Raw genomic sequence first — 12,660 nt, forward strand, 5'->3', positions numbered from 1 at the left:
CTTCAGGAACTCTCTGAACATTTGCAGCCTCTAAATTTTGAGCTTCAGGAAAGGACTGGAAATCTGGACTCAGAACATTCCCCAGTTCTTTGACTTCATCAAGTATATGAAATTTTGAGAAAGGGCCCAATCCCAGATAAACACAGTTCCTCAACAAAGTGGGTATTGAATTTGTGTCCCATTGCTTGTTTTGATATCATATGATGGACAGGTCGCCTGATTCAGTGAGGTGAGGCCACAGAAGTAGTTGTTCTTCCAAGGCCTTCATGGTGAGAAGTACTGCTATAAGCTCAAAATGTTTAACTTGGGGCCCTTCTCAAGGTATGATACTCTTGCACTTTGTGGGCCTGGGTCAGCTTCTGTAACCAACAGGCAAAGTGACCACTTTCTAGACACACAATGGGTTCAGCTGCAGAAATGGAAGATCCATTAAAAGAATGGAAGGAAATACCCACAACTGCAAGGGACACATATGAGGGTCTAATACCAATACCAGGTCCATGAGTGGCTCTGGAGCCAATGGTACTTCAAAATCCACAGAAATGCCCACATCTCAAGATATAGAAATGGCGCCACAAAGTGGCTGCTAACAAATCCAAAGCCTGCAGCAAAGTCCAGGCCTAAACCCCCTGTTACATCCTCATCTAAAAGGTTAACACCATGAATTCATGGGCCTTCTATAGGGACAAAAACAATCACGGATGGAGCAAGTGATGAAGGACTCCCTCTGAGATGGGATCAGACAGAATTTCTTCCAAGTGATCAAAGGAGGGCTACCTCAAAAAACACTTCAGATGATGCAACCAGAAACCAGTCCATCCAGGTAAGTGAACACCCAGAAGACCTTTCTCCTTTGATGTTTACACCACCAAATCCAACACTTTAGCAATGATGCTGGGTGCTAAGGAAAGACCAAAGTCCTAAACTTTGTCATGGAAGTCAAGTTCACCCAAAGTGAATCAGAGGCATATTCTGTGTGATCTCAATATGGTAACATAAGGCATCCATGATGTGCAGCAACATCATCCAGGCATCCCAAATCTTAGTCCTCTGTAGGGTGGTCATCCGGAAATTAATTATCAGATTGTTGGTTGAATTCACCAAGGTTCAGAATGGGATGAAAACTACCCATTCCTTTTTGTACCAGGAAGAGAAGAATGTAAAACTACTGCCCCTTAGTATCATTCTTGCAGCCTCTACACCCTTCAGCATTAGAATGGACTCATTGTACTCCATTATAAAAAGAAGCACCCCGGCCAAACTTCCATTCACCACTACATCACTGCTGAAAACATCAATACACCAAACACCCAACTAAGCACAGACCTGAACAGCACAGTTTTTCTGCTATGGTGGCCAAACTTTTTTCTTGCAAGTATAAGCCATCACCTTATATCTCCCCCCTGTAAAAAGGCCAAAAGACTAGTTAGATGTACAGAGATGAGTCAACAAAATCAATCACTGATATGCAGAACTGGTCATGACCACCTAATAACTAAATAAGCACCTTGCTAATTAACTAGCAGTCATGATTTTTTTCGTAGTAGCTTCCCAAAATATGAAAATTTCACTTTACAATACAGATGCAGTGATGTGGCATCCAAAGGCCTACCTTTAGTGTGGGGAGGAGTTACATAATGTTGCTCAAAAAAATAGAAGGAGCAGCTCAAGCTGGACTGAGATCAAGAAGATAAAAACAGGACCCTCTCACAAAGAAGTGCATCCAAATAAGGAACATTTTATATAGTACTTAAAAAGGCTGGGTGCAGTATCTGCAGAAATACGCTTGAGATGAGCTCTTTAAATGCTATTCAATACCTTCTTTCAGAATTCCCCTTTTGGGTTGCCTTTTATGATAGGGAAAGCCTAATGAAAAACAAATGATCACTGAAGGACTTCAACGGTACTAAAAGCAATACTTAATATTAATCAGAATTAAAGGGCTTAAATCAGATCCAGTCTAGAAAAACAGAACAGCAGGTAAAAGCACATTCCGTGTACTAGGACATACATGTCAAGTCCTAGTACTACTCATTGGTATGTATACTCACACTGGCGTTCGTCACTGTGGCTGTTGCTGGCAGTCCCAATGAGATGTTTGGTAGTGAAGGCGAGGTGTATAGGGTGAGTGGACTTGTCGTGCTATCTGTATTTAGGTTTCGGTGCTGTGCTTGCTGAAAAAATGAAAGGGAAGGGGCAAGAAAATAACAGTCAAATGTCAAAAGCATAATAAAGTCTTCTGTAGTTAAACATTAACAGTCCCCAGCCATGGCTACACCTGTAGCATTAAAGCATTCTGTAATGAAATGTAAAGCTACGCACAATGCTGAATGAAAACGTACAAAGTAATATGGAATCCTTCAAGACTACTTACTCTCTGTCACTAGCACACTTTTAACTCACTAAAGTTTGCCAACATTTTTCTGTAAACAACTCACCAAGTTTCCAGGACAAGCAAACCATCTGTACAGTTTGTATGACTTACAGAAACAGTGATATCGAGACTCAAATGCAAAGGGTTCAAGTGTTATTTTAGAATACTGCCCACTGATAAAACTGCAACAGAACATTATGGGACCATGTGTTTTGAGTACTGTCCACCATACATATAGTCTAACCCAGTTTTCATTTTATAAAAGGAAACGATCAGAAGTGAGAAAAGAGTCAGGAGACAGCCCACTAGGGGCTACACTAGAATGTCTAGTTCACGCCCTTTGTTTGGGAAAGGGGCACAGGTGGCAGCAGGGTGATGCAATAACCATGGAGCAGCAGCATTATAAAAAGAAGGCACCAAGCTGTAAGCTAGAAGTCTATTATAAAGGATTAAAAATAAACATGTGAATATCAGTCTGCCAGAATCCTAACTTCCTTAAGTACCTGACTTAAAAAAAAATCTGAGGTGTGAATAGCTCTTTTCTACATGAAAAAATGAACCTAACTCCCAACACATAAACGCACATTGTTATGTAGGAATCCTTGGCCATAGCAAGGCATAAACTAGTAAACAAAACCCTTGTTAACCTATTTAAAACATATTCTTTCCCTTCCACACCAACCAGCTTCCATATACAAACAAAATACGCAACATACAGGGAACTCACAATAGCAGCTGAAAACCTCCATATTGTTCTGCAGTTTCGATACATGCTTTTAAAATCTCATGCTTAGATGATTTCTTTATCACTAAACCTCTTAATCCTTTTAATGGTAAAAATATTACATATGACATGTCAAAGGATTTGTACTTTATATATGTTACTTATGAAATAATATACTACAATTATTTTCAGTAGCTCCTATGTGCCAAAGGTTAGGTGTCACACCCCTTCCCCCAAAATAAATAAATACATAAATGAGATCATGGGCACAGTGGGTGATATCTGGTAATGAAAATGTAATAAATACATAAAACGATAATCAAATAGTGCAGCCCAAAACTACATAACACAAAAGAAAAAAAAAATCAAGCAGCACTAAATAATACAGCACACAAACGTTGACATAAACCATGCCTGGATGTGTTATGCCAAGATTTACTCAACAGATGATGGACTGAGTGGCCAAATCTTTAAGTCATGAAAGAGTGCATCTAGTATACTCCACACCCAAATGTGATTTACTCCTGTTACCAAGAGCTAAACATTTTAATATGAGGAAAACTGTAAAAGAGTATTACAGATTTTTATTTACTTTATTTTACTTATTTACTGTTTTAATGACAATGTTTTCTCACATGGAAAAGTAGGTGCAGACAGGCATAAAAGAATGTAAATGGGAGAAAATTACATATGATTTCAAATACAAGCAGCAATTCAATAAAGCAGCCAGGTAGTGGCTAGAATAATACTGATTTTGGAGAGGCAGTGATAAGCTGAATACACTGTTGGCACTATCATCTTAAGGGCAGGAAAGCCAGATTAAACATACATTTACAAAGGAAAATAAACACATGTGAAGGCAATCAATCTGGTTACAAACAGAAGAGGGGGAACAACCCTCGCTTCTCCTTTTATTGTGAAGTACATGATCACATGACCTCTCTTGACATCTCCACACCAACGACGTCAGTGTAAAAGCACACACACACTCATTCACTCTCTTTTATTATACACCACTTGCTCGTACGCTGTATACAAACACATTTCAAGAACATATTTTGGAGAACTTTTCTTTTACAGTCCAAATATGTAATAGAGGAACCTTTCAATCTTCAATTTTGTAGCAGGTTTGGTAAAGATATCTGCAACCATATCTGTTGTTGGGCAATAATCAATGCTTATTTTTTCATCATTAAGTGCTGATCTAATAAAATAATACTTAATGTCAACATGTTTACAACTTTGATGGCTTACTGGATTCTTTGACAAAGCAATTGCGCCTTGATTGTCCTCAAATATTGTTACTGGCACACACTTGCGCTCTCCATCCATTTTACTCAACAATTGCACAAGGTACATACTCTCTTGTGTTATTGCCGCTAATGCCATGTACTCCGCCTCACATGTAGATAAAGCCACAGTTTGTTGTTTCTTCTTTTTCCATGAAATAATAAGCACGGCTCTGTTAGGGCTAAAACAATAACCTGTTGTACTACGCCTATCCTTTTGATCTGTTGCCCAATCTGCATCACTATATGCTACAAGCTGAAGTTTTTCTTCACTTTTCTTGTAACACAGCTCTCCATCCAATGTACCCTTTAACTACCTTAACACGTTTGGCTATTGTTAAATGAGATTCACTTGATTGTGACAAATATTGTGAAAGTTTACTTACAATCCAACTAAGATCAGGTCTTTTACATGTCATAACATATATCAAACCACCCACAAGCTCACAATATTTTCTTGGGTCGGTAGATTCAATGTCACATTCAAAGTTTGTTTTTTGTTCAGAAGGGGTACTTCTTACTTTACAATTAGACATACCAAATTTCTCAAGAATTATTCTGATGTACCTCTTTTGGTTCATCTTTACTTCACCACTCTTCTGGGTAAAATCAATGCCTAGAAAATGTCTTAGCTTTCCCAGATCTTTCATTTTAAATTTAGCTTTGAGCATTTCTTTTACATCGTTTGGTGATTCACTGTCACTGGCTGCAATAATGAGATCATCAACCCATACAATTAGGACTGTTTTCTCATTTTCAGCCTGTCTAGTGTACACATAGTGGTCTGCAGGGTTTTGGACAAAACAATTTTCACAGAGATAATCATGCAACATTTTGTTCCAGTTACGTCCGGATTGTTTCAGTCCGTACAATGACTTATTCAGTTTACAAACCAATTTTTCAGTCATTACTTGATTTCTTTTCAAAGCCCTCAGGTTGTTCCATATACACCTCACAGTCAATAGCAGCATGTAAATAGGCCGTTTGTACATCCAGCTGGTGCAATTCTAAATCATACTGAGCTGCCATCTGCATTAGACTTTGTACAGATGTCATACTTGCAGTTGGTGCAAACGTTTCATTGTAGTCTATACCAGCAACTTGATTGTAGCCTTTAGTCACATATCTGGCTTTGTAAGTCTCAGTATTATCTGCACTGTCTTTTACAGTGAAAACCCAACTACCCCCCCTTGCATTTTTATCTTCTGGCAGCGCGGTGTGTGCAAACGCGTTGTTTTCATTTAAAGACTTAAGTTCCTCCTTCATAGCTTTAACCCACTTCTCCGAGTTAGATGATGTCATGGCCTCTTTAAAACTGTAGTGTGTTGCATATTAGTCGGTAACAATAGTCAACATTAACTGTCACATAATCATCGTTTTTAACTTTACACTCATAGTCCTTCAAGTATGCAGGGGTTTTCTCTCTCTTTTGGAGTAGTGTATATCCTGCCTTTCCTCTTCCTGCCTTATTTTTGTGCCTACATCACTTATTGTGGATTCAGTGTGATTTACTTGTATTTCGTTTGTGATTTGACTGTCAGCTTTTGATTCTGACTTAACATGCACACTTCTTTTGGTACTAAAATCTTCTTCCATAATTTCTGGGTCTGTCTGGATCTGGCGTTCAGCCACATTCTTAGTGATGAATTTGACTAACCTTTGTTTAAGGACCCCTCCTGTGTCTACATAATAGACCAGGTATGGGCTGTTTTTATCATATCCGACAAAGATTCTCTTTTCACATCTTGGGTCCAACTTCTTTTTATCTTGTCTGTATGCATAACACACTGATCCAAATTCTCTCATCCTTGAAAGATCAGGTTTCTTTCCTGTTAGTATGAAGAATGGGGTCTGTCCCACACACCTGTTATAACATCTGTTGCAAACAAAAGCAGCAGCCATTACTGCATATGTCCACAATTCTTTAGGTAGGACACTCTCTATCAACATACACCTAGCCATTTCAAACAGTGTTCTCCAATTTCTCTCTGTTGTCCCATTTTGATGGGGTGAATAAGGTGCTGATGTTTCGTGTCTTATAGCATTTTTATTCAGCAGTGACTGAAAATCTTTTGACATGAACTCAGTCCCATTATCTGATCTGATGCACTTTACCCTCCCATAAGGGGCTGAATCTGCAATGAACTTTTCAGTCGCTTTGACTGTGTCACTCTTGGCCTTCAGAAAGTAAACAAATATTACACCTGAGTAGTCATCAGTAAATGCTAAAGTGTACTTAAATCCATCTTTTGCTATTGGCTCAATAGGGCCAACCAAATCAGTATGGACTAGCTCAAACACAGCTTTTGCTCTTGCATCTGGTTCTCTGTTTCTGCTCTGGACAAATTTCGCTTGCGTACAGGTTTCACAATCTAGGTTAGCTCTCTCAGCTTTACCTTTAATTTTCATTCCTTTTACCACTTTTTCTAATTTTGACACATCTTCGAAATTACAGTGACCAAGCATTTTATGCCATGTGTGAATGTCATAACAGCTCTGAGATGTATTATAATGTATCTCACTATCGTTTCATTCATCATATGTGTCTAAATAATAGAGTCGATCACACTCAATTATGTCAAACCTGGTCCCGTTTTTATGTGCGTCTAAATAATAGAGTCTATTACACTCAATTATATCAAACTTGGTGCTGTTTTTATGTGTCTAAATAATAGTCTATCACACTCAATTATGTCAAACCTGGTGCCGTTTTTATGTGTGTCTAAATAATAGTCTATCACACTCAATTATGTCAAACCTGGTGCCGTTTTTATATGTGTCTAAATAATAGAGTCTATCACACTCAATTATGTCAAACCCGGTGCGTTTTTATAGATGAGCTGGTCCCGGTCTTGTTTAAAGTTGATTGAGGCTCCTTTGGACGTTGCTGTGTTAACAGAAAAAATGCTTTGTGGATACATTGGGATGTACAACGCCCGAGTCATCATCACCTTTACTTTGCGGCCTTCTGTATTCAGCAGCCATACTTCTGCATCACCTCTCTTTTGTGATGTTCTAGTCCCGTCAGCCAATTCCACAATGTGCTCTTCCGGTTGGAAAGTTGCATCCATTAATCCTTTCTGTTTTAATCCACTAATCTGATGCTCATTCACTCTGAAGACAAATGTGTGATCATCCACGTCAGTTGCTTGTTTCACATTGTCTTTCTTCGTTCGTCTACAGTTACTGTCCCTGTGGCTAGAGTTTTTACAAAAACTACACCACTGTCTCTGTCCTTTATATTCTCTCCAGCACTCTTGTGCCTTATGTCCCTTTTGGCCACAGCTATAGCATATAATCGCTGCTTTTACTCTTTCCCCAAAGCCACTCGCTTTCATCACATTATCTTGGCATTAAATTTCTCGGTATGTTCATAGCTTCTCAACTTTGTTTTGAACTCACTGAAACCCAACTCATCATCATTTTGCGTGATGTGGACTGCAAATGGTTTAAAAATCTCAGGCAATTCTTTCAGAATCATTGCAATTAGTAATCCATCACTGAGCTTCTCCCCAGCATTTCTAAGTGCCATAATGGCTGTTTCAGCCCAAATAATGTAGTCTGTGCCACTTTCACTGGCAGCCTTCTGGAGGCTTGTTAATTCGGTGTATATGCTAATCACCCGTGGTTTCCCTTTCCCAGCATAATGGTCTCTCACGAGGGCTTCTCTACTGTCATCTGCAGCTTCACTCATGACAAGGGAAAAACTTTTGTCATCTAAGAACTGTATTAGTTCTGCATAGGCCTCCTCATTTTTCTCAGCGTCGTCGTCACCTTCCTCCTCATTTTCGTCATCCTCTGCGTCCTGCTGCACATCTTGTAAAATGGCGTTTTTCAGCCCTAGCAAACACAGGCATCCTAAAGACTTTGTCTCCCACAACTCGTAATTCTTTTCATCTCTGTCAAAACATAGTCTATGCCATCGGCTTCCTACTTCCCTCCTGGGCCCATAACCTGTTGGCGCTATCATTGTAAGGGCAGGAAAGCCATATTAAACATACATTTACACAGGAAAATAAACACACGTGAAGGCAATCAATCTGGATAAAAACGGAAGAGGGGAAACAACCCTCGCTTCCTCTTTTTATTGTGAAGTACATGATCACATGACCTCTCTTGACCTCTCCACACCGATGACGTCAGTGTAAGAGCACACATACACTCATTCACTCTCTTTTATTATATGCCAACATGCACCCGCTTAAGTATTTTTCTGCAGTCTATATATGTTAAAGAAATGAATCAGTAGCAGTTACTCATACTCTGTGCCTATGACATGCACCATGAGTGGTTTCTTACCATAACTTAACAAAAAGCACATTGCTCAGTGATTAACTATATAAGCACATTTGCATATAAAGCCCATGCAGCAAAAATGACATGCTTGAAATGGTAATGTGTTTTAAATATATGACCATATATCTTTGTGTGTATAAGTGTCTGTGTGCATGAGTAAGCAAGGTACTAAAACTCATTAATAAACACAACCTTTCCAAGTATGGCATTTTATGTCCCTGTTTAATAATCTGGTGTTACTTGACATATCCAGTAAAGAATATAATTTGTCCACTCCTCACTGATGACAATGCAAGTATTTTCACCTAATAGATCCCTTGAATCAATATCTACATCTTGATTAAGGTAGACATGTCTTGAGAAATAACATGAAAAATGGCAAATGTCTTGATATTATAAGAGCAAAAATATTTTCTTTGTTATAAATACTGTAAAAATATGATACTACATCAGAAGCACCTTAAAATGATATAAACCAGCAGAAACAACTGAAATTCTATAACAGTGTCACTTCATTTGAAAATAAGTTGTTTATACTGTTTGCGGTTACAGTCTGTCCTATAAAATATTAGGTTTCTGTACGAAATTCCAACAGGCATCTGAAAAGGTAGCAACCCTACCTTTGCTGCTGTGGCAGCAGTGACATTTTAAACATGAAGCCAAGCAGTCATTTTCAGCATGAGTAAGACATTCACTCATGGATAAATAATCAGGCTGGCTGAAATACAAGGGGCACTGAATAAAAATAATAAAAGTGTTTATGTAATAAAGATCACTTACAGCACACAAAAAATAAAAAATAGGTAATTTCTACAGCTATTCTTCTTACAGACAATTTCTGCCACCAGTTTTGACTCTAAGTCTGTAATCAGGACCCTGCTGGGGAACATGAAGAACTCCTGAAACAGCAGCTGTAGAATACATTGTCAGTGACTCCCCCCACATGACACCTGGAGGCAAAGCTTCTGTGCAATGGTTAGTGATCAGCACAAACTTCATGTACACTTCACCTACAGTGTCTAGGAAAAAAAAGCAAGTAGGAGATGGAATGAAATCCAAAATCATACAAAAAGCACAGAAACAGCATAAACCATGAGAAATGAGCAATGGTATCCATCAATGTGGTCACATGATCTATGTGCAATAATCCTAAATTTGTCATGTGTGGCTGGCCAAAATCCAAGTTACTACACTGGGGAAACTGCTGTTCTGTCCCAGATGTTCAGAGGTTCGTACTAAGCTAACTCCACTTGAGAGCCATTTTAAGCCTAGCCAATTATCCCTTGTGAGACTCAAACCCTGCACCTTGTGCTTGCAAGGCAAGCACCTTAACCATTAGGCCATCCTCCCTAACTGTGATTCACAGTTAAAATATTTAAGTCAATTGGTGCAGAGGATTTTTCTCTTGCAAGGGGATTATACTGGGATCATTTTACAGGCTCTTTTGTATTCACTGTGTGCCATTTTTGGCTGAACAGTTGGGGCACTGTAATTACAACCAAAAATAGTAGAGATAATAGGAAGGACAGCATTAATATGAGGACAGACAAAAAAATGAAATCAACAACAAAGGGCAATTAAAGAAGGGCCTACATATGCACAAGGACAACAGGTACCAACAAAAAATTGCTTAGCACTAATGTGAAATAAAAAATGCAAGAATATATTTCAGAATAAATAATTTTCTAGAAAACACACTAGAATGATCTATTGAATACAATGTCATACTACAAAAATGACAATTGTTGCAATAATAGCAAAAATGACAACTGATCATGACAGACTTTCTTGGTTTTAGTGTCCTTCAACATATACACTCATTTCAAAGAAACAAATAAGATATCAGAGGGAGTCTAAAGTCTGGCAGTTGGCACAGAGGGGCTAAGGCTGTGCGCTGTAGTTCATTTGATACAGGGCTTGATTCTCTCAGTCATCACTGCCTACTGTGTGACCTTGACCAAGTTACTTAACCAGACACTGCTCCTGGTTGGTCCCTGAAAATGGACTGTGACAAATGGGCCTACTCGGTTAACAAATGGGTGTTTTTTTTTTTTTTTTTTGAGGGATGGGGCTGGCATAATGGTTAAGGTGTTTACACAGACACACTGTACATGGTTTGATGGTTTGACTCTTACCTTTGGGATGGGAAATTTGGCTAGGCTTAAAATGGCCTGCATGGGCAGATCATACTATGACCCTGTGAACCTACAAGAGGTTCATAGGTTCATACTAGGCTATCTGCCCTAGGGCATTTATAAGCCTAGCCAGAGTTGTGTGGCTTTCACCACCCCTTAGGTTGAAGAATACTATACCCATTAGTTTGCCGTGCCTCTGTCCAGCAGTGATACAGAGATGATCCCCGGGGTAAACCTACGATCTCCCATCCACTGGTCAAGATTCCTCTTGAACAGAGCCAGCGAGGTGCTCTGTCTCACATGGACCGGGATTCTGTTCCACAGCATAGGGAGTCTCTGGGTGATGAATCTGTCCCTCCAGCACGTCCTATTTATATCCGTGTTGAGGTTTAAGTCTCTTGCTTTTGTGGCTCTAGTGGATTTGGATTTTTTGAGGTGGAGCATGTCCATTAATTCCGGGTTGGACATGGCCTTGTATGTCAGGCACAGGTCACCTCTGAGCAGATGGTATGCGACTGAATAGAGCTGGAGTTTCTTCAGTCGGACAGCATATGGCATATTTTTGAGCCCCTTTATCCTTTTGGTGAGGAACTTTTGGGGTCTTTCCAATTGCTGCAGGTGTCGGGTAACATACATTCCAAATGGGGCATTGTACTCAATCATTTGTCTAAGTGAAGAGTACAGGGGAACAATGACCTCCCTTGATCTGGATGTGAATCCCTTCATAATCAGGTGGGCAATGTAGAAGGCCCTCCTAACCACTTTGGCAATGTGAGTGTCAAAAGAATGGTTACTGTCAACTTGGGTCCCCAGGTCCCTGATAACCTCTTCTGTGCTTAATGGATTGCCACCTATGTGGTAAATTGGGGTTACCTTGTTTTTACCAAAGGGTATGACTATACATTTTTTGGTGTTTAGCTTAAGGCCATGGCTCTGGCACCAGTTATCTGTTTCTATGAGACCTCTCTGAAGGATATCTGTGTCTGATGGATTTTCAACTATGGCGCCCAGTTTGCAGTCATCTGCAAACTTTGTCAGCCACAAACCTCCTATGTTTGCCTGCACTTCTGAAAAGTAGATGCCGAACAAGAGGGGGCCCAGGACTGAGCCCTGTGGGACACCGCTTATGACCGGCTTGGAGTCTGACATGGCACCAGCAACTCTAACCCTGTGGGTTCTGTCCTTGAGCCAGTTTGCAACCCATCTTGTGACATATGGGTTTACATTTAATCTGGTGAGCTTTTCTATGATACCCGAGTGGGGTATTGTGTCGAAAGCTTTTGCAAGGTCAAGGTAGGCTGTGTGAACTGCCTTACCCTCATCAATGGCCTTGGTGACTGTTTCAAAAAAGTCGACCAAGTTCAAGAGGCATGATCTGCCCTTGACAAAGCCGAATTGGGTAGGATCCAATGTCTGTAGGTTCCCTATGTCTTTATTTATGAGTTCCATTATAATCCTCTCCATAGCTTTGCAGACCAGGCTTGTTAAGCTTATGGGGCGGTAATTACCAGGGTCCGTAGAAGCACCGCCTTTGTGGAGTGGGACAACAGTTGCCGTACGCCACTCTTTGGGTATGTATCCTGTGGTAAGGCTAAGATTAAACAGCAGCCTTATGTGTGGGTTTAGTTCCTCATTGAGTTCGTGTAGCACACAGCCGGGGACACCATCCGGTCCCATTGATGCTGTGTTTTTAGCTTTAGAGAGAGCAGCTCTCACCTGAGCATTTGAGATGATTGGGAGGCTACACTCTGCTGGGATAGATATTTCTCCTTTTGGGGGAGAAATTTTCACTGAACCTGTCTGCCAGTATGTTTGCAATGTCTGTGGGTTCAGTGATTTTTG

At 39.9% G+C, this 12,660-nt stretch overlaps 1 protein-coding gene across 6 annotated transcripts in view; it reads right to left on the reverse strand.

Annotated features, from left to right (window-relative positions):
• Positions 1-12,660, reverse strand: part of HDAC5 (histone deacetylase 5) — a 2,571,411-nt gene that overhangs the window by 595,766 nt on the left and 1,962,985 nt on the right. For all 6 annotated transcript variants that reach the window (XM_044055165.1, XM_044055164.1, XM_044055163.1 and 3 more), the window contains one exon: positions 2,052-2,174. In XM_044055165.1, coding sequence (XP_043911100.1) covers positions 2,052-2,174 — 123 coding nt within the window. The remainder of the gene's footprint in view (positions 1-2,051; positions 2,175-12,660) is intronic.

This window comes from Protopterus annectens, chromosome 13.part0 (genome assembly GCF_019279795.1).
Source record: "Protopterus annectens isolate FY-2018-M chromosome 13.part0, PAN1.0, whole genome shotgun sequence".
Taxonomy (NCBI): Eukaryota; Metazoa; Chordata; order Ceratodontiformes; family Protopteridae; genus Protopterus; species Protopterus annectens.